The sequence below is a fragment of the Melanostigma gelatinosum genome, assembly GCF_949748355.1.
Source record: "Melanostigma gelatinosum genome assembly, chromosome: 5".
NCBI lineage: Eukaryota > Metazoa > Chordata > Actinopteri > Perciformes > Zoarcidae > Melanostigma > Melanostigma gelatinosum.
The window spans coordinates 2,078,829-2,101,918 of NC_136638.1; the positions used below are offsets into that span (position 1 = coordinate 2,078,829).

At 44.0% G+C, this 23,090-nt stretch overlaps 1 protein-coding gene across 6 annotated transcripts; it reads right to left on the reverse strand.

The window, feature by feature from the left end:
* Positions 1–3,508: 3,508 nt before the first annotated feature.
* Positions 3,509–21,768, reverse strand: tmem129 (transmembrane protein 129, E3 ubiquitin protein ligase). 6 transcript variants are annotated; one of them, XR_013771962.1, is made up of 8 exons: positions 21,502–21,768; positions 12,677–12,735; positions 11,826–12,083; positions 7,922–8,082; positions 7,680–7,839; positions 7,518–7,590; positions 4,168–6,213; positions 3,509–4,099 (listed from the first exon to the last, which is right to left on the reverse strand). XR_013771962.1 is itself a non-coding variant. In XM_079268100.1 (7 exons), the coding sequence occupies exons 1-7, from the start codon at positions 21,704–21,706 to the stop codon at positions 6,029–6,031; spliced, it is 1,053 nt and encodes a 350-aa protein (XP_079124226.1). In that variant the 5' UTR covers positions 21,707–21,768; the 3' UTR covers positions 3,509–6,028. The 6 variants fall into 6 exon arrangements, 5 of the variants coding, with proteins under 5 accessions (XP_079124226.1, XP_079124227.1, XP_079124224.1 ...); XM_079268100.1 differs by having other exon boundaries at positions 3,509–6,213; positions 11,826–12,035; XM_079268101.1 differs by having other exon boundaries at positions 3,509–6,147.
* Positions 21,769–23,090: the final 1,322 nt, after the last annotated feature.

Genomic DNA, 23,090 nt, shown 5'->3' on the forward strand with positions numbered 1-23,090 from the left:
CTCTGTATGTATTCATGTCAAAGGAACAGTGTGTATGATTTATAGGGATTTATTGGCAGAAATTGAATATAATATTCACCACCATGTTTTTATTGGTATATAATCATCTGAAACTAAGAAGGGTTGATCCACTCCACAGACGCCGTGTTGCTACAGTAGCCCAGAAGGGACAAACCAACACTGGCTCTAGAGACGTTTCTTTTTGTTACCTGGAGGCCACTCTGGTTCTTCAGCACGCTGAGAAAAGGAGGGAAAGGAAGTGAGATGGTTGCAATTTGCGAAACTTCACCACTAGGTGCCACTAAATCGTACACACTGCTCCTTTAAAGGCCGCAATGAACAGTTAACGGGCCACTACAGTGCACTGCATTAAGCAGGGGGACGAGTGGGACAAGACACCGGATCCACTGGATTTATAATAACACCACTTGAAGCATCGTTCATTAGAACCTCCGTCTGATCATTATCAAGCTGTGAGTCAACTTTGGCATTGAAAAAAGGAAACATTGGCATTGACATGCTTGTGTAGGAAAAAAGTTTTATTGGCAATGAAAAAAAATAATATATATATATATATACATATATATATGTATATATATATATATATATATATATACGTATATATATGTATATATATATATATATATATATACGTATATATATGTATATACATATATATATATACGTATATATATATATATATATGTATATATATGTATATATATATATACGTATATATATATATATGTATATATATATATATATATGTATATATATGTATATATATGTATATACATATATATATACGTATATATATATATATATATATATATATATGTATATATATGTATATATATATATATACATATATATATATATATATATGTATATATATGTATATATATATATATATACGTATATATATATACACATATATATATATACATATATATATGTATATATATATGTAGATTATAGATCAGTGGGAAAAAACTATCATCGTAAAAAAACTGAAAACAGAACAACACTATTTCTAATGCCCTTTTTTTTTTTTCATTGCCAATAAAACTTTTTTCCTACACGGTCTTCCTCCGTAGATTATTGCCCATGTTTTTCAAACAGCTGATCTTGTGATCATCAGTGTTATTTGATCAGACTTGACCTGAGCAGCACATCTCAGGTCATGAGGAGCGAGGACGGGCAGCAGCAGAGGACTGTTACTGGTGACCAACGCTCATAGAGGCAATAACCTCTTCAACAAAGTACGTGTTGCCAACACGCAACCTCAACGCCATGATGGCAATCTGTGACTCAGCAGGAAGAAGTTGAGCAGAGTTACAGTCTTCATCTGAGACAACCAATGATTCAGAACAATGAATTCAATAATAACTTTAGATCATACCTCGCTACTCTACAGACAAATGGTGCGAGAATAAGATGACGCAGAAAAGGCAGAATTCTAGTGTGTTGACAGCACATCCCTGAGCCTCAGAGTTCCTCTTACAGGACTTGATGTCAGGGTATTGAACCTCACTATCAACAGGCCAGTCTTCTTCCCCCTGAAGGGCGGCTCGCCTTTCTCTCACTTCTGCCGTCCATGGACTGGACTTCTCTTTCTAGTCTTTCCGACCACTCAAAGCTGTCACACTACTTGTCATCATCCACGCCCACCAGACTTCAGAGTCTTGCTCAAGGACACATCGAGGTGCGATCGAACCGCCGATCCTCTGATTGAAGGATGACCCTGCTCTCCACTTAGCCACAGTTGCTGGTGGCTTTGATGATATCATATTAATTCTGTTTTGTATGTTAATACATTCTGATAATTGTCCAAATCCCTGTTGATTTCATTCATCATATCTATCCACTTCAATCTGCATCACAGCATTGCGCCGCTAAAGTGGTGCAAACCTGCGTGTCATGTTTCCATCAGAACTGGAGCCGATACGCACCATAACTACCAGAGGTGCAACGGATCACAAAGAAAAGGGGAGGAGTCAATGATAACTTTGCCTTCCATTTATCAATTAAAGAACTTCAGAACACTTAAAGCAAAGAACGTTGGGCTGTAGTCTTACATGAACACACACATATTGAAGATGTCCATAAATAACAAATACAAATAAAACATTCAAGAATACTCAGGTCTGTTAAGTTTAAGTGCAACATGAGGTATGTTGATATCCTCGTCCTTTGATCAATACTGAAAGAAAGAAACAGCCAGTGAGCTAGCTTCACTGTTTACACTGAACTGAACTGCTCGGCAACAACTTGGGTCTGTGTTTACTTCCTGTCAGGTTATGTCATTCAAATACACAATGTTACATTACTGTGATATTATTTTCAAAAAGATGAGAATATCTCCATTGTCTGGGGAGAGGGTCGACCTTTCTGTGGTGATATTACTGTTGGGCCCACATTACTGTTATCTAGCTTCACTCTGCTGCTTCTGTCACCACCTGCAACAGGTGTGTGTCTGTGTGACTGTCACAGAGGAGGCGTGTCTACAGCACCTGTATGTGTGACTGTCGCAGAGGGGGCGTGTCTACAGCACCTGTCTGTGTGACTGTCACAGAGGAGGCGTGTCTACAGTGCCTGTCTGTGTGACTCTCACAGAGGGGGCATGTCTACAGCACCTGTCTGTGTGACTCTCACAGAGGGGGCGTGTCTACAGCACCTGTCTGTGTGACTCACAGAGGGGGCATGTCTACAGCGCCTGTCTGTGTGACTGGCACAGAGGGGGCGTGTCTACAGCACCCGTCTGTGTGACTCTCACAGAGGGGGCATGTCTACAGCACCTGTCTGTGTGACTCTCACAGAGGGGGCGTGTCTACAGCACCTGTCTGTGTGACTCACAGAGGGGGCGTGTCTACAGCACCTGACAGACGGGATGGTGTCTCTTCATATCTGGACATGCGATGTTTTGCCGTTGTCGTGTGTCTCTCTTTAAATAACGCCGACATACCGTAACACTTTGTCCACCACCCTCATCCGTCATTATACGTTACAGGGAAGACAGAATGCTCACAAACCTGCGACTTCACTGACGCCGGGGCTTCCTCCGCTCCTCATGACGTCACCGTTAAATGCTTCTAAGCTGCTCCGTTCACTGAACACACTACTGCTTCATATCTGTTCACTGACACTCTGCACTGATGTTCGGGGACTTGTTACTTGAAAAGGAACAGCAGCAGTAGAACTTTATTACACACTATGATGATTACGCTGTAAAAAAGAAATACTCAATTGATCCGCGGTTCACAAGTGATCTGAACGGTGATCGATGAGCGGTGATCGATCCGTGACTCCATTAACTACTGCGGCCATCTGTCCCGGGAATGAATGACGGTGATCATCTCTCCCATTGAAAGCTACATGTCAGTGGTGGTGTTGATGGTGTTTCTGTACAGCGGTATGTTGCTTTACTTCAGCAGGCTGGACGTGAGAGGAGAGAATAGATCTCCAGCACTTAGAGAGGCACGAGGTCAGGAAGAGGAAACTAGTCCACTGAAGAGGAAGTAAGCCAAGGCAAGTTTATTTGTATAGCACATTTCAACAACAAGGTAATTCAAAGTGCTTCACATAAAACCATTGAAAGCATCAAAACATAAGGCAAAAGGAAAGGAGATTTAAAAACAATTAAGAACATTCATTAAAACATTAAAAAAACAGTGCAAGAAATAAAATGCAGTAGTAAAATGCAGAAATGCAGGAAATTGATTAATATATGAATTGAATGTGGTTCAATTAAAGGCAGCAGCAAACAGAAAGGTCTTCAATCTTGATTTTAAAAAAAGCATGAGTAAAGTAAAGCATGAGGACAGGAGATCTACAGCAGAATACATATCTGAAAGCAATAGAGTGTCTGAGCATTACTGCTTTTTATTTCTTTGTCACCTGAATCACATGTTTTCAGTCGTTTAAATCGATTCACCAGAATGCAGAGAATCAGTGTCAAGGGGGAGGAGCCAAGACTGAACAGTAGAATATGTAGATATCGGTTCAGATGAAATCTGATTGATCAATATTCTCAGCTACGCAAGATAAGAGCTTTTTCTTTTTTACCTTACTATATACTCAAGCTTGCATCATGCAACATCTGGCATATAGCTCATGCTTGTCTTAGACAATCATGAGCTATATGCCAGATGTTGCATCAAAATATACACATGGACTCCATGTGTATATTTTGATGCAGAGCCGGATTGTAAATGAAAACATTTTCTATGAATATCCAGTTAAGGATTGAGGCTTTATTCAGAAGTATAGTTTCTAGTTTTAAGTGGATTGTTATGTTTACCTTGTGACCGGTTCATCTGGTGCCTCCACAGAATATTTCAACAACTTCTAATCTGGTGTTGTGAGTTGTGGTGGTGCGTTTAACTCTGTGTATTGAACCGTGTGCCTTATTGTCTCAGCTGAAGTCGTGAACATAAGAACGGTAGAATAGTTTGTTCCCATCAGAGTAGTATTATTAGCAGAGTGCTAGTTATTAGCAGTGTGCTATTATTAGCAGAGTGCTAGTTATTAACAGTGTGCTAGTTATTAGCAGTGTGCTAGTTATTAGCAGAGTGCTCGTTATTAGCAGAGTGCTCGTTATTAGCAGAGTGCTCGTTATTAGCAGTGTGCTAGTTATTAGCAGTGTGCTCGTTATTAGCAGTGTGCTCGTTACTAGCAGAGTGCTCGTTATTAGCAGTGTGCTCGTTATTAGCAGTGTGCTAGTTATTAGCAGTGTGCTAGTTATTAGCAGTGTGCTAGTTATTAGCAGTGTGCTAGTTATTAGCAGTGTGCTATTATTAGCAATGTGCTAGTTATTAGCAGTGTGCTAGTTATTAGCAGTGTGCTCGTTATTAGCAGAGTGCTCGTTATTAGCAGTGTGCTCGTTATTAGCAGAGTGCTCGTTATTAGCAGAGTGCTAGTTATTAGCAGAGTGCTAGTTATTAGCAGAGTGCTAGTTATTAGCAGTGTGCTAGTTATTAGCAGAGTGCTAGTTATTAGCAGTGTGCTAGTTATTAGCAGAGTGCTAGTTATTAGCATTGTGCTAGTTATTAGCAGAGTGCTCGTTATTAGCAGAGTGCTCGTTATTAGCAGTGTGCTCGTTATTAGCAGAGTGCTCGTTATTAGCAGTGTGCTCGTTATTAGCAGAGTGCTCGTTATTAGCAGTGTGCTCGTTATTAGCAGTGTGCTAGTTATTAGCAGTGTGCTAGTTATTAGCAGAGTGCTAGTTATTAGCAGTGTGCTAGTTATTAGCAGTGTGCTAGTTATTAGCAGTGTGCTAGTTATTAGCAGTGTGCTAGTTATTAGCAGTGTGCTAGTTATTAGCAGAGTGCTAGTTATTAGCAGTGTGCTAGTTATTAGCAGAGTGCTAGTTATTAGCAGTGTGCTAGTTATTAGCAGTAGGCTGCTGCTGCCTGCAGGCCGAGCCCATAACGCAGCAGCTGGATCTGATCTTAACTGCATGAAACATTTTTTATACAGTAAGGCTTTGTGATCATCATCAACCTTTTCCATTGTCACCCAAATGTGAATCCTTTAAGTTGTGTCAACACTTCTACTTGTGCAGGCGAACATTCGTCACTGTGAACACATGATGCAAGTGGAATCCTTGGCTGTGATTGGCTCCTGTGAGTACCCACGTGATGACTTGAGTTGCGTTGCCATGATGTAGAGTGAGTGAGTGAGTTGTTGTGAAGTGGATGCACAGTGACACAGGCTCTTGTCATAAATCTTTATTCATTGTTCACTTGGACGTCTTTATGCAAAGCGACGTCTCACTGACACACAGAGACCAGCATAACGGACATCAACCCTCTGATCTGATCCAGACAAGCATCCCTCTCTACGCGTCGCATTGATCATGCCATGTACAGCATGTGGAGCTTCACAGCCATTGTGTATCATGATCACTCCTCATCAAAGCACAGAATAAGTTCAGTCCACTGCTTCTCTCTGAGGCTTGCTGCTGAGTGTTGCTCACACACACACATTATGTTGAGCGGGAACAGTCTGTTGGATCCGTTTCGTCGTCTCAGTGGACCGCACAGATATCCAGTATACAGAATCTGGCTCTACAGGTGGGACAAGGGACTCTGCTGGACAACCAGGTCTCAGGTCTCTGCTGGTCTTGGCGGCTGGCGAACCATCGACCTAGACAGGACAGACACCACATAGGTCTGCAGAAACACTGCTGGCACTCGGACTCGTTATGGGCTGCTATGAACACACAGCAGTCACAGGGTCACAGGTAGAATCACACAGAAGGACAGAACAGCTATGAATGAGGACAACAGAGCGAGAGACATACAGGCAAGGACTAGACCGGACTCATGTTCACGATACATCGGCAATCAGCTAACACGCTAGAGCAGTTCCCAGACCAGCACCCGTACCAGACACGCCTCCGATACCGGTCGGGTACCAGCGAGTATGCGAGTCTATGCACTGATCTGACATCAGGTTATAATATCATGCGTCCGCTCATTGAGGCTACACAAACTAGTACGACACACCTGTGTTACACTGCTACATGGACTGGACTGTTTCTCTCTGTTCTCGTCTTCTGACCACTCAAAGCTCTTCAACACCACATGTCATCATTCACCCATTCACACCCGGCAGGCACAGCCTACATGTTGGGATGAAGTGTCTTGCCCAAGGACACGTCAACATGGACTAGAGGAGACAGGGATGGAACCACCTTCTCATGAAGGACGAGCCGCTCGACTACCAACATGAATTGGTCCTTGGAACGCTGGAACTCAATACCTCCTCTTCAGCTGTGAAGCTGAGACTGTGCCCTCTGCCCTATCCTCACACCACAACAGTTTGGCACATTGAGAGGCCAGCGTCTGCTGAGAGGAGACGGAGGGACGAGATCCTCTTCTGTCAACCGAGCCGGTGAGAATCATTTCAGGTAAAAAGAGTAGATGTCCGCCCTCACCCTCATGTATCCTACTGTCCCTGGATGATTACTGTGAACAATACATGTGCTTAAATCAGCAGCAGGAGAGCTAGTTAGCGTTAGCTGTTAGCAGCCAGTGGGAAGCAACGGAGCTAACAGCTAACATCACCAGTGGTTCCAATGAGCTACATTATCTCCTGAAGCTCTACTCAGTAAATGAGTAGCAGGCAAAGGTCTGCTGTAACGTGGTCATGATGTGCTCAAATGCTATGTTGTAAAAGGCAGTTTGAGAGAAACCCGAATAAGTTGTTTTAAAGAGATGTTTTCTATGAAATAGATATTAGAGTGAATATGGACCTGTTAACCCGAGCTCTAACAGCTTACAATACCTCATTAAACTTTCTTTATCAAAGCCAATACATCATGTTTCATAATCACTTGAATATTGTGTTTTTATGCAAATAACCACTTTAGATGACAATAACAGAGGTTAACATTCTGAACTGTTGACCGCCTCTGGGATGGTACAGTTGGAGTACATGAGTACTGTATATGAACCTGGGAAGAAGATAAAAGGTATAGACACTCTCTCTCTCTCTCTCTCTCTCTCTCTTACCTTCTGCCTGGCAGAGTCTGACCAGCTTGCTGTTGGCTGGAACCTGCATACAGCCGATACATGGCTCCACCTCCTGAGGATGGACACAACACTCTTCTGAATCATTGCTGCATGTTCTGAGTGATCCTGTGGTCAGGATTCAAACACACAGCAGTAGTGTACCTGTCCACTGGGGAGTGTATACGGTTGATTGAGGTCCACCTGAGCTCGGAATGTTTCCAGGAAGAGTTCACTCATGGTCTGGTGGATCACTACATTGGGAGAGTTTCTGATGGGGGCATGCAGCTTCTCCCTGAGCTCTGCATACTCTGTAGAGAGGAGCCTGCAAACAGTGGGGAAGTGACATGTCATAGACTGAAGACTCCCCCCCCCCCCCCCCCCCCCACACACACACACACACACACCTGATATCAAAGGGTCTGACAGCAGGGTTGATGCTGTCCACTCTCAGGGTCAGGATCTGTGCTGGGGAGGCTAAGTCTGGAGTCAGCTGGTGCTGCCTGGACTCTGTCACTGTCACGTGACAGTCAGTCTGTAAGGCCATGTAGACGTGATATGTGGTCACCTACAGAAGGACACAGATGGTCAGGCATGTGGATGGACAATGTTATTTTTTAGGTTCTTTTGCCAATTTAGAAAACTTCAGATTTGAAACGTAAACGGGACGCCAACCAACCCGATGACGGAGAGACAGTGGAACATGTTTAGCTTTACTGGACTATGTGTGCACGCTAAGTTAGAAGCTGTTGATTTGCATTACCTTCACATTCCATCATGTAGAACGTAGCACGATGTAGTGTAGCACGATGTAAAGTAGCACGATGTAATGTAGCACGATGTAGTGTAGCACGATGTAAAGTAGCACGATGTAGTGTAGCACGATGTAGTGTAGCACGATGTAGTGTAGCACAATGTAATGCAGCATGATGTAAAGTAGCACGATGTAGTGTAGCATGATGTAAAGTAGCACGATGTAATGTAGCATGATGTAGTGTAGCACGATGTAATGCAGCATGATGTAATGCAGCACGATGTAAAGTAGCACGATGTAGTGTAGCACGATGTAAAGTAGCACGATGTAGTGTAGCACGATGTAGTGTAGCACGATGTAGTGTAGCACGATGTAAAGTAGCACGATGTAATGTAGCACGATGTAAAGTAGCATGATGTAGTATAGCACGATGTAGTATAGCACGATGTAGTGTAGCACGCTGTAAAGTAGCACGATGTAATGTAGCACGATGTAAAGTAGCACGATGTAGTGTAGCACGATGTAAAGTAGCACGATGTAATGTAGCACGATGTAAAGTAGCACGATGTAGTGTAGCACGATGTAATGTAGCACGATGTAATGCAGCATGATGTAAAGTAGCACGATGTAGTGTAGCACGATGTAAAGTAGCACGATGTAGTGTAGCACGATGTAAAGTAGCACGATGTAAAGTAGCACGATGTAGTGTAGCACGATGTAAAGTAGCACGATGTAAAGTAGCACGATGTAGTGTAGCACAATGTAATGTAGCACGATGTAATGCAGCACGATGTAGTGTAGCACGATGTAGTGTAGCACGATGTAGTGTAGCACGATGTAGTGTAGCACGATGTAGTGTAGCACGATGTAGTGTAGCACGATGTAAAGTAGCACGATGTAAAGTAGCACGATGTAAAGTAGCACGATGTAAAGTAGCACGATGTAAAGTAGCACGATGTAAAGTAGCACGATGTAAAGTAGCAGGATGTAAAGTAGCACGATGTAAAGTAGCACGATGTAAAGTAGCACGATGTAGTGTAGCACGATGTAAAGTAGCACGATGTAGTGTAGCACGATGTAAAGTAGCACGATGTAATGTAGTACGATGTAGTGTAGCACGATGTAGTGTAGCACGATGTAGTGTAGCACAATGTAATGTAGCACGATGTAAAGTAGCACGATGTAAAGTAGCACGATGTAGTGTAGCATGATGTAATGCAGCACGATGTAATGCAGCACGATGTAATGCAGCATGATGTAATGCAGCACGATGTAGTGTAGCACGATGTAAAGTAGCACGATGTAAAGTAGCACGATGTAAAGTAGCACGATGTAGTGTAGCACGATGTAAAGTAGCACGATGTAGTGTAGCACGATGTAGTGTAGCACGATGTAAAGTAGCACGATGTAAAGTAGCACGATGTAGTGTAGCACGATGTAGTGTAGCATGATGTAAAGTAGCATGATGTAGTGTAGCATGATGTAAAGTAGCATGATGTAGTGTAGCATGATGTAAAGTAGCATGATGTAAAGTAGCACGATGTAAAGTAGCACGATGTAGTGTAGCATGATGTAAAGTAGCATGATGTAGTGTAGCATGATGTAAAGTAGCATGATGTAATGTAGCATGATGTAATGCAGCACGATGTAAAGTAGCATGATGTAGTGTAGCATGCTGCCTGGCAGTGCTTGCTACACGTGTCACAGGTGGGTATTAAACTGATCAGTGTGGTTTATCAGCAGGAGGACTCTATGGGACATTCAATGCCTTTAAACATGCTGCAGACACAGAGCAACATTAGCATTTTTTCAGTGATGCAAAAATTGATATTCAATTAATAATGAATATTCAATTGTGAAAACCCACACAACCACGGATGTGTGTCACACGCTCTCATGCGGGCCTGGGCCACTGCACGTAAAGCACTGGATGATGGGAGTCCCACAACGTCACTTTCATTGATTGAACATGCAGCGTTAGCGGGGAACAGTTCAACAACAACCTTACACTAACTGTTCCAGACTTGTTCTGTTGTAATCCCTGACTGCACAGTCCTGTTCATACGGAGCAAACAGCTGATGTTAATGGAGGTTGTATTGACTTGCAATGCACATGGAGTAAAAAGTATATAACTCAGGGCAATGGGCTTCTTCATTTAAGATGCTAACTAACAAGAGCGTTTGAAGCACTCTGTGCTGAGCACCTGACTCTGCAGTAAGATGATTTGATCACTTCTCCAAACCCCTGTAGTACTCTGAGGGGAGTCCTGCTGATTCAGCGGGGGTGCAGCTGGGCAGCTGTGGTGCAGAGCGCTTCCTGAGGTGGAACACATGGAAGGGCTTCTCCTTCAGACTAACTCACTTTGGTGAACATCATTCCTTTCTGCTCACCTGTCACAGCCAAACAGCTGGAACTCAACACAAGTTCTCCCACAGGAGATTGACCTGGATGGCATCTGGCAATCTACACATATAGTGATCATGACACCTAGTGTTCACATTAAGAACTGCATCTTAATATAGCCAGCAGGCCAACTATAGGTGTAATTTAAAAATAACTCCTGGACCATATACATGAAGGTGTCAGCCAGCACATGGTCGTAGTTTGGACACATCTAGTTTGCACCAAAACATTGAAAACACAGATGCCCCTATCACCCTGTGTGACTCCCCCATCACCCTGTGTGACTCCCTCTATCACCCTGTGTGACTCCCCCATCACCCTGTGTGACTCCCCCCATCACCCTGTGTGACTCCCCTATCACCCTGTGTGACTCCCCCTATCACCCTGTGTGACTCCCCCTATCACCCTGTGTGACTCCCTCTATCACCCTGTGTGACTCCCCCCATCACCCTGTGTGACTCCCCCCATCACCCTGTGTGACTCCCTCTATCACCCTGTGTGACTCCCCCTATCACCCTGTGTGACTCCCCCTATCACCAAGAAGGCTCAGCAGAGGATGTACTTCTTGAGGCAGCTGAAGAAGTTCAACCTGCCAAAGACAATGTTGGTGCATTTCTACACAGCCATTATTGTGTCCATCCTCTGCTCCTCCATCACCGTCTGGTACGCTGCAGCCACTGCCAAGGACAAGGGCAGACTGCAGCGCATCATTCGCTCTGCTGAGAGGTGATTGGCTGCAATCTGCCGTCCCTCCAGGACTTGTTCTCTTTAAGAACCCTGAAGCGCGCAAGAAGGATCGTAGCTGACTCCTCTCACCCTGGACATGAACTGTTTGTGCCCCTTCCATCTGGCAGGAGGCTGAGGTCCATCAGGACCAAGACCTCACGCCACATGAACAGTTTCTTCCCGTCGGCAGCCGGGCTCATTAACAGAGCCCGGGACCCCCACTGACTCTGACACCCCCAGGACAATTTGTTAGTTACACACCCTTGCACATCTTTTCTTTATCAATATACACTTGTCACTAATGTACTGTTATTGGTTTACCATATCGTCTTGTAAATCCTTGAAATGACGTCACATACTATTGCACTGTGTTTATTGTTATGCAGCAGGAGGCACGAGTCAGATTCCTTGTATGTAACGTAGTCACCTTTAACACCCAGCTGTCAGTAACTATTACTCTGGCTCCAGGCGCCCCCGTAGCAAACTTGTCAATGCGCCTGAACTCCGTGTTGACGCTGGATGCCACAGAGCCCCAGCCAGGGTGAGGAGGCTGTATGTGGGCCTGCAGGGCCCGGCTGATTGGGTGGTTGTGCCAGTGACGCCGAGACCAGTAGATGACAAGCGTCCAGCTGGTCAACTGGATGCAGAGAGAGAGGAGGAGAAACGCTCTCCAGCTGTCACTCACCTGGTGAGACACAACAACACAGCTGAGACCAATATTTAACAACTACTGACACAGGTGTGAGGCTCTAGTGAGAGCCTCACACCTTCTGAAGGTGTGAGGCTCTCACTAGAGCCTCACACCTTCAGATGAGTGAAGGTGTGAGAGCCTCACTCCTTCACTCATCTGAAGGAGTGAGGCTCTAGTGAGAGCCTCACTCCTTCACCTTCAGATGACAGACAGACAGATAGGGAGACAGACAGACAGACAGGCAGGGAGACAGACAGGGAGACAGACACAGACAGGGAGGCAGGGAGACAGGCAGAGAGACAGGCAGACAGGGAGACAGACAGGGAGACAGACAGGGAGACAGACAGACAGGCAGACAGACAGAGACACAGGCAGGGAGACAGACAGGCAGGGAGACAGGCAGGGAGACAGACAGACAGAGACAGACAGGGAGACAGGCAGGGAGACAGGCAGGGAGACAGGCAGGGAGACAGGCAGACAGACAGGGAGACAGACAGGGAGACAGGCAGGGAGAGAGGGAGACAGACAGAGACACAGGCAGGGAGGGAGACAGACAGGGAGACAGGCAGGCAGGGAGACAGGCTGACCTGGTGAATGTATCCCAGGTTTTTCTCTGGAGCAGCGATACACATCCCCATGTAGTAACCTGGAGAGATGGACAACAACTTAAATATGAGCAAAACACACGATATGAACAAGAGCACCAAACGACATCATCAGAGACAGATCCCATCCACTTCAGCTACCTGCACCATGCACAAACATCGAATGCCGCCCATGAGGACAGCCACAGGTTGTTTCGTGGTGTTCTCTGTACTTCAGCACATTGGATTTGAAATGTCATTATGATGGTGTGGATACGGCTCGGGCGGTGTGAGTGCTAGGGGCCCCATGCCCACAGTAGGGCCCCAAATTCAGAATGCATCACTGTGCCTTTCTCTCACTAATGCTTTTTTCACACTATTATTTCAAAATAGAAATGAACATAAAATTAAAAGTACAATGTAGCCCTAGTACATATACACATATAAGTGCTGATTCAGGTTTAGTAAGGGGGAAACGCATCGATGGGGAAACAGCACTTAACACGTTTTAGGCCGTGGGCCAACAGGAGCTTGGTAATAGACAAGCTTATTAATGAAGATTAAAACATTTATAACAGTTTATGAATTGCATGCTAATGAGTGTCAATGTAGGAACAATGCTTTATTAAGAGTTTACTCATGCTCCTGATTCATAGCGTGCAGTTATCATAAAGAACCCCTTTTATGTTAACTTCTACAATTTAACAAATGAAAACAAATTGTTGCCACTCAGAATTCTTGCACACTTTTTGTTTGTCGGTAACTCTGTCGAAGTTACTTTTTCAAGCAAATAGAGCAAGTGGCTATGTTTGGATGACGTAGTTATTATCCAATAGTGTGCTTGGAAAAGTGCAAAAACACCTCTTTTCTTTCAATTAATCTAAGTCTCACATAACATTTTAAATTTATTAAACAGTCCTGTTACCAACAACACAAAGACTAAACCAGCTAACACGGGACTGATACAGTCCTGTTACCAACAACAAAGACTAAACCAGCTAACACGGGACTGATACAGTCCTGTTACCAACAACACAAAGACTAAACCAGCTGACACGGGACTGATACAGTCCTGTTACCAACAACAAAGACTAAACCAGCTAACACGGGACTGATACAGTCCTGTTACCAACAACACAAAGACTAAACCAGCTAACACGGGACTGATACAGTCCTGTTACCAACAACAAAGACTAAACCAGCTAACACGGGACTGATACAGTCCTGTTACCAACAACACAAAGACTAAACCAGCTAACACGGGACTGAAACAGTCCTGTTACCAACAACAAAGACTAAACCAGCTAACACGGGACTGATACAGTCCTGTTACCAACAACAAAGACTAAACCAGCTAACACGGGACTGATACAGTCATGTTACCAACAACACAAAGACTAAACCAGCTAACACGGGACTGATACAGTCCGGTTACCAACAACACAAAGACTAAACCAGCTAACACGGGACTGATACAGTCATGTTACCAACAACACAAAGACTAAACCAGCTAACACGGGACTGATACAGTCCTGTTACCAACAACAAAGACTAAACCAGCTAACACAGGACTGATACAGTCCTGTTACCAACAACACAAAGACTAAACCAGCTAACACGGGACTGATACAGTCCTGTTACCAACAACAAAGACTAAACCAGCTAACACGGGACTGATACAGTCCTGTTACCAACAACAAAGACTAAACCAGCTAACACGGGACTGATACAGTCCTGTTACCAACAACAAAGACTAAACCAGCTAACACGGGACTGATACAATCCTGTTACCAACAACACAAAGACTAAACCAGCTAACACGGGACTGATACAGTCGTTACCAACAACAAAGACTAAACCAGCTAACACGGGACTGAAACAGTCCTGTTACCAACAACAAAGACTAAACCAGCTAACACGGGACTGATACAGTCCTGTTACCAACAACAAAGACTAAACCAGCTAACACGGGACTGATACAGTCATGTTACCAACAACACAAAGACTAAACCAGCTAACACGGGACTGATACAGTCCGGTTACCAACAACACAAAGACTAAACCAGCTAACACGGGACTGATACAGTCATGTTACCAACAACACAAAGACTAAACCAGCTAACACGGGACTGATACAGTCATGTTACCAACAACACAAAGACTAAACCAGCTAACACGGGACTGATACAGTCCTGTTACCAACAACAAAGACTAAACCAGCTAACACAGGACTGATACAGTCCTGTTACCAACAACACAAAGACTAAACCAGCTAACACGGGACTGATACAGTCCTGTTACCAACAACAAAGACTAAACCAGCTAACACGGGACTGATACAGTCCTGTTACCAACAACAAAGACTAAACCAGCTAACACGGGACTGATACAATCCTGTTACCAACAACACAAAGACTAAACCAGCTAACACGGGACTGATACAGTCGTTACCAACAACAAAGACTAAACCAGCTAACACGGGACTGATACAGTCCTGTTACCAACAACAAAGACTAAACCAGCTAACACGGGACTGATACAGTCCTGTTACCAACAACAAAGACTAAACCAGCTAACACGGGACTGATACAGTCCTGTTACCAACAACACAAAGACTAAACCAGCTAACACGGGACTGGTACAGTCCTGTTACCAACAACACAAAGACTAAACCAGCTAACACGGGACTGATACAGTCGTTACCAACAACAAAGACTAAACCAGCTAACACGGGACTGATACAGTCGTTACCAACAACAAAGACTAAACCAGCTAACACGGGGCTGATACAGTCGTTACCAACAACAAAGACTAAACCAGCTAACACGGGACTGATACAGTCGTTACCAACAACAAAGACTAAACCAGCTAACACGGGACTGATACAGTCCTGTTACCAACAACAAAGACTAAACCAGCTAACACGGGACTGATACAGTCCTGTTACCAACAACAAAGACTAAACCAGCTAACACGGGGCTGATACAGTCCTGTTACCAACAACAAAGACTAAACCAGCTAACACGGGGCTGATACAGTCGTTACCAACAACAAAGACTAAACCAGCTAACACGGGACTGATACAGTCCTGTTACCAACAACACAAAGACTAAACCAGCTTACACGGGGCTGATACAGTCCTGTTACCAACAACAAAGACTAAACCAGCTAACACGGGGCTGATACAGTCCTGTTACCAACAACAAAGACTAAACCAGCTAACACGGGGCTGATACAGTCCTGTTACCAACAACACAAAGACTAAACCAGCTAACACGGGACTGATACAGTCATGTTACCAACAACACAAAGACTAAACCAGCTAACACGGGACTGATACAGTCCTGTTACCAACAACAAAGACTAAACCAGCTAACACAGGACTGATACAGTCCTGTTACCAACAACACAAAGACTAAACCAGCTAACACGGGACTGATACAGTCCTGTTACCAACAACAAAGACTAAACCAGCTAACACGGGACTGATACAGTCCTGTTACCAACAACAAAGACTAAACCAGCTAACACGGGACTGATACAATCCTGTTACCAACAACACAAAGACTAAACCAGCTAACACGGGACTGATACAGTCGTTACCAACAACAAAGACTAAACCAGCTAACACGGGACTGATACAGTCCTGTTACCAACAACAAAGACTAAACCAGCTAACACGGGACTGATACAGTCCTGTTACCAACAACAAAGACTAAACCAGCTAACACGGGACTGATACAGTCCTGTTACCAACAACACAAAGACTAAACCAGCTAACACGGGACTGGTACAGTCCTGTTACCAACAACACAAAGACTAAACCAGCTAACACGGGACTGATACAGTCGTTACCAACAACAAAGACTAAACCAGCTAACACGGGACTGATACAGTCGTTACCAACAACAAAGACTAAACCAGCTAACACGGGGCTGATACAGTCGTTACCAACAACAAAGACTAAACCAGCTAACACGGGACTGATACAGTCGTTACCAACAACAAAGACTAAACCAGCTAACACGGGACTGATACAGTCCTGTTACCAACAACAAAGACTAAACCAGCTAACACGGGACTGATACAGTCCTGTTACCAACAACAAAGACTAAACCAGCTAACACGGGGCTGATACAGTCCTGTTACCAACAACAAAGACTAAACCAGCTAACACGGGGCTGATACAGTCGTTACCAACAACAAAGACTAAACCAGCTAACACGGGACTGATACAGTCCTGTTACCAACAACACAAAGACTAAACCAGCTTACACGGGGCTGATACAGTCCTGTTACCAACAACAAAGACTAAACCAGCTAACACGGGGCTGATACAGTCCTGTTACCAACAACAAAGACTAAACCAGCTAACACGGGGCTGATACAGTCCTGTTACCAACAACAAAGACTAAACCAGCTAACACGGGACTGATACAGTCCTGTTACCAACAACACAAAGACTAAACCAGCTAACACGGGACTGAAACAGTCCTGTTACCAACAACAAAGACTAAACCAGCTAACACGGGACTGATACAGTCCTGTTACCAACAACAAAGACTAAACCAGCTAACACGGGACTGATACAGTCCTGTTACCAACAACAAAGACTAAACCAGCTAACACGGGACTGATACAGTCCTGTTACCAACAACAAAGACTAAACCAGCTAACACGGGACTGATACAGTCCTGTTACCAACAACACAAAGACTAAGCCAGCTAACACGGGACTGATACAGTCGTTACCAACAACAAAGACTAAACCAGCTAACACGGGACTGATACAGTCCTGTTACCAACAAGAAAGACTAAACCAGCTAACACGGGACTGATACAGTCCTGTTACCAACAACACAAAGACTAAACCAGCTAACACGGCACTGATACAGTCCTGTTACCAACAACACAAAGACTAAACCAGCTAACACGGGACTGATACAGTCGTTACCAACAACAAAGACTAAACCAGCTAACACGGGACTGAAACAGTCCTGTTACCAACAACAAAGACTAAACCAGCTAACACGGGACTGATACAGTCCTGTTACCAACAACAAAGACTAAACCAGCTAACACGGGACTGATACAGTCATGTTACCAACAACACAAAGACTAAACCAGCTAACACGGGACTGATACAGTCCGGTTACCAACAACACAAAGACTAAACCAGCTAACACGGGACTGATACAGTCATGTTACCAACAACACAAAGACTAAACCAGCTAACACGGGACTGATACAGTCATGTTACCAACAACACAAAGACTAAACCAGCTAACACGGGACTGATACAGTCCTGTTACCAACAACAAAGACTAAACCAGCTAACACAGGACTGATACAGTCCTGTTACCAACAACACAAAGACTAAACCAGCTAACACGGTACTGATACAGTCCTGTTACCAACAACAAAGACTAAACCAGCTAACACGGGACTGATACAGTCCTGTTACCAACAACAAAGACTAAACCAGCTAATACGGGACTGATACAATCCTGTTACCAACAACACAAAGACTAAACCAGCTAACACGGGACTGATACAGTCGTTACCAACAACAAAGACTAAACCAGCTAACACGGGACTGATACAGTCCTGTTACCAACAACAAAGACTAAACCAGCTAACACGGGACTGATACAGTCCTGTTACCAACAACAAAGACTAAACCAGCTAACACGGGACTGATACAGTCCTGTTACCAACAACACAAAGACTAAACCAGCTAACACGGGACTGATACAGTCCTGTTACCAACAACACAAAGACTAAACCAGCTAACACGGGACTGATAAAGTCGTTACCAACAACAAAGACTAAACCAGCTAACACGGGACTGATACAGTCGTTACCAACAACAAAGACTAACCCAGCTAACACGGGGCTGATACAGTCGTTACCAACAACAAAGACTAAACCAGCTAACACGGGACTGATACAGTCGTTACCAACAACAAAGACTAAACCAGCTAACACGGGACTGATACAGTCCTGTTACCAACAACAAAGACTAAACCAGCTAACACGGGACTGATACAGTCCTGTTACCAACAACAAAGACTAAACCAGCTAACACGGGGCTGATACAGTCCTGTTACCAACAACAAAGACTAAACCAGCTAACACGGGGCTGATACAGTCGTTACCAACAACAAAGACTAAACCAGCTAACACGGGACTGATACAGTCCTGTTACCAACAACACAAAGACTAAACCAGCTTACACGGGGCTGATACAGTCCTGTTACCAACAACAAAGACTAAACCAGCTAACACGGGGCTGATACAGTCCTGTTACCAACAACAAAGACTAAACCAGCTAACACTGGGCTGATACAGTCCTGTTACCAACAACAAAGACTAAACCAGCTAACACGGGACTGATACAGTCCTGTTACCAACAACACAAAGACTAAACCAGCTAACACGGGACTGAAACAGTCCTGTTACCAACAACAAAGACTAAACCAGCTAACACGGGACTGATACAGTCCTGTTACCAACAACAAAGACTAAACCAGCTAACACGGGACTGATACAGTCATGTTACCAAAAACACAAAGACTAAACCAGCTAACACGGGACTGATACAGTCCTGTTACCAACAACACAAAGACTAAACCAGCTAATACGGGACTGATACAGTCATGTTACCAACAACACAAAGACTAAACCAGCTAACACGGGACTGATACAGTCCTGTTACCAACAACAAAGACTAAACCAGCTAACACGGGACTGATACAGTCCTGTTACCAACAACACAAAGACTAAACCAGCTAACACGGGACTGATACAGTCCTGTTACCAACAACAAAGACTAAACCAGCTAACACGGGACTGATACAGTCCTGTTACCAACAACAAAGACTAAACCAGCTAACACGGGACTGATACAGTCCTGTTACCAACAACACAAAGACTAAACCAGCTAACACGGGACTGATACAGTCGTTACCAACAACAAAGACTAAACCAGCTAACACGGGACTGATACAGTCCTGTTACCAACAAGAAAGACTAAACCAGCTAACACGGGACTGATACAGTCCTGTTACCAACAACACAAAGACTAAACCAGCTAACACGGGACTGATACAGTCCTGTTACCAACAACACAAAGACTAAACCAGCTAACACGGGACTGATACAGTCGTTACCAACAACAAAGACTAAACCAGCTAACACGGGACTGATACAGTCCTGTTACCAACAACAAAGACTAAACCAGCTAACACGGGACTGATACAGTCCTGTTACCAACAACACAAAGACTAAACCAGCTAACACGGGACTGATACAGTCGTTACCAACAACACAAAGACTAAACCAGCTAACACGGGACTGATACAGTCCTGTTACCAACAACAAAGACTAAACCAGCTAACACGGGACTGATACAGTCCTGTTACCAACAACACAAAGACTAAACCAGCTAACACGGGACTGATACAGTCCTGTTACCAACAAAGACTAAAACAGCTAACACAGGACTGATACAGTCCTGTTACCAACAACACAAAGACTAAACCAGCTAACACGGGACTGATACAGTCCTGTTACCAACAACAAAGACTAAACCAGCTAACACGGGACTGATACAGTCCTGTTACCAACAACACAAAGACTAAACCAGCTAACACTGGACTGAAACAGTCCTGTTACCAACAACAAAGACTAAACCAGCTAACACGGGACTGATACAGTCCTGTTACCAACAACACAAAGACTAAACCAGCTAACACGGGACTGATACAGTCATGTTACCAACAACACAAAGACTAAACCAGCTAACACGGGACTGATACAGTCCTGTTACCAACAACAAAGACTAAACCAGCTAACACTGCGTACTCCGTGCAAAGTGTTGAAGTTAAAGTGTTGACGTTAAAGTGTTGACGTTAAAGTGTTGACGTTAAAGTGTTGACGTTAAAGTGTTGACGTTAAAGTGTTGACGTTAAAGTGTTGACGTTAAAGTGTTGACGTTAAAGTGTTGACGTTAAAGTGTTGACGTTAAAGTGTTGACGTTAAAGTGTTGACGTTAAAGTGTTGACGTTAAAGTGTTGACGTTAAAGTGTTGACGTTAAAGTGTTGACGTTAAAGTGTTGACGTTAAAGTGTTGACGTTAAAGTGTTGACGTTAAAGTGTTGACGTTAAAGTGTTGACGTTAAAGTGTTGAAGTTAAAGTGTTGACGTTAAAGTGTTGACGTTAAAGTGTTGACGTTAAAGTGTTGAAGTTAAAGTGTTGACGTTAAAGTGTTGACGTTAAAGTGTTGACGTTAAAGTGTTGACGTTAAAGTGTTGACGTTAAAGTGTTGACGTTAAAGTGTTGACGTTAAAGTGTTGACGTTAAAGTGTTGACGTTAAAGTGTTGAAGTTAAAGTGTTGATGTTAAAGTGTTGATGTTAAAGTGTTGATGTTAAAGTGTTGACGTTAAAGTGTTGACGTTAAAGTGTTGAAGTTAAAGTGTTGAAGTTAAAGTGTTGAAGCACACATGGCCAATACAGCTGATTCTGATGTGGCAGCCTATTCCGGGCCTTTGACGTCCTTACTAGGTGATGAGTTTAGGAAGTGTAGCTCTGTGAATGCATCACGTGATGTCCCACACGTGCCACCGATATTGACACAGTGCATAGAAACACACACACTGTCCCACCTCAACATGAAGGCTCGTAGTGTGTGTCTCTAACAGGAGCTCTGATCACGTGTTAGACCTTCCAACCAATGAAGTTGATCAACATAGTTGTTCAACTGGTGACATCGTGACCCATTTTGATACAACGTTCGTTCTTTCCGTATCCGAATGTTCGGTCTTACCTAAAGGCAGCGCGGAGTGGACCAGGACGGTGATACTGGTCCTCCTCACGTGGTACTGGATGAAGCCCACGTCCTCACTCCCCAGCCACGACGAAAACACATTCTGGATGGTGAGACCGGCCGAACGGAACTCGTTGGGCGTAAACACGAAGCAGAGAGAGAACACCACATAAGCCAGAGTGAAGGATAGGTCCGGGCTCTCCATGCCTGCTCTCGGTACACCGCTGCCGGGGTGGACCTCCTCTACTTCCGCATCAATGTCTTCTTCTACCCGTCCCTCCACAACGTAAAGCTGCGTGCTGCATCTGCTGCTCTACTTCTTCTTCGTCATTAAATTAAATTGGATTGGCGGGTCGCAACCAACTTGTATAGGTGCATAGCGCCACCTACTGTACCGGAGTGTGCAGTTTCATGGTAACCTTTTCTTCACTGTTTCCAACTAAATCCTGCGGTCTAATCCCGTTTCTTTAAGAAATCGCAACAGTGCTCTGCAGCACTCCCGCCATTCTCCGTCCACTGCCAGAACTCCCTCCAAACTCCACTTCCGTCCCAACTGACATATTTTTTGCTTCAAGATGTTCCTGTCTGTTGTATCTTTGACATTTCAGGACAACATGCTCCACGTCTTCAGTAATCTCAGTGCACTTATCTGAGTCCATTTGTGCCATTAAATACAGCGTTGAGTTCAGTCCTGTGTGTCCGAACCGTAACCTTGATATTATGACCTCCTCTCTTCTGTACTTCCCTTTGTATGTCTTCACATTTATGGATTTCTGAATGTTACAATAATGTCTTCCTTTGTTGTCGTTGTCCCACTTCTTCTGCCATACCTCCCGTCCTGCCTCTCTTATTAATGCTTTAGCTTCCCCCTTTCCAAAAGGAATTTTCAATATCTCCTCTTCTTTTAGTGTTCGTGCTCTCTTTGCAATCATATCTGCTCTCTCATTGCCCTCCACCCCTACATGAGCAGGAACCAGCTAAATGGAACATTAATTCCCAGTCTTTGAAGTCTCAACATGATCAGAGATATTTCCATCACTAAATCCTCTCCAATTGTTAGTTTTGTCTTCAGGCTGTTTAAAGCTGCAGCAGAATCTGAACAGATGAGCACTCTCTCAGCCTGACCTCTTCTACCCATTGCAGTCCCAAGATTATTGCAATCATTTCAGCTGTAAAGACAGACAATCTGTCATTCATTGGTTTGCATATTGTCACAGTAAATTCTGGTATGAATACCCTGATCCCACGTGTCCATTCCCATTATCTTTAGATCCATCTGTATAAATCTGCATATAGTTATAATACTTATTATTGATGTATACTTGAGTCTGATGTCCAATGTCACAGCATTTCCTTTCCATCCATTCCTTCCTCTCTTCTATGAGTGTTAAATCCACATTGTGCACTGGTAGTATCCACGGAGGAACATTCCCCCCATACTCGAACCCAGTGAACCCGTATTCTTTGGCTGTTGCACTGATTGTCCAACCAAACCCTTTGCCTTTACTTTGGGTGTATTCCCAGCATTCATACAGCACATTTGTTACGGGAAGTTCCTCTGCAGATCCCTTTAACTTCACCCAATATGC

Bases quoted from the DNA above. Each gene is read 5' to 3' on its own strand.
- tmem129 (XM_079268097.1), bottom strand. From the start codon at position 21,706: ATGGAGAGCCCGGACCTATCCTTCACTCTGGCTTATGTGGTGTTCTCT. The intron at 7,591-7,679 runs GTACACTACTGC...GTCCATCCTCAG, and splicing joins ATACACTCCCCAGTGGACAG to GAGGTGGAGCCATGTATCGG. The intron at 6,214-7,517 runs GTAAGAGAGAGA...GTGTGTTCATAG, and splicing joins CAGACTCTGCCAGGCAGAAG to CAGCCCATAACGAGTCCGAG.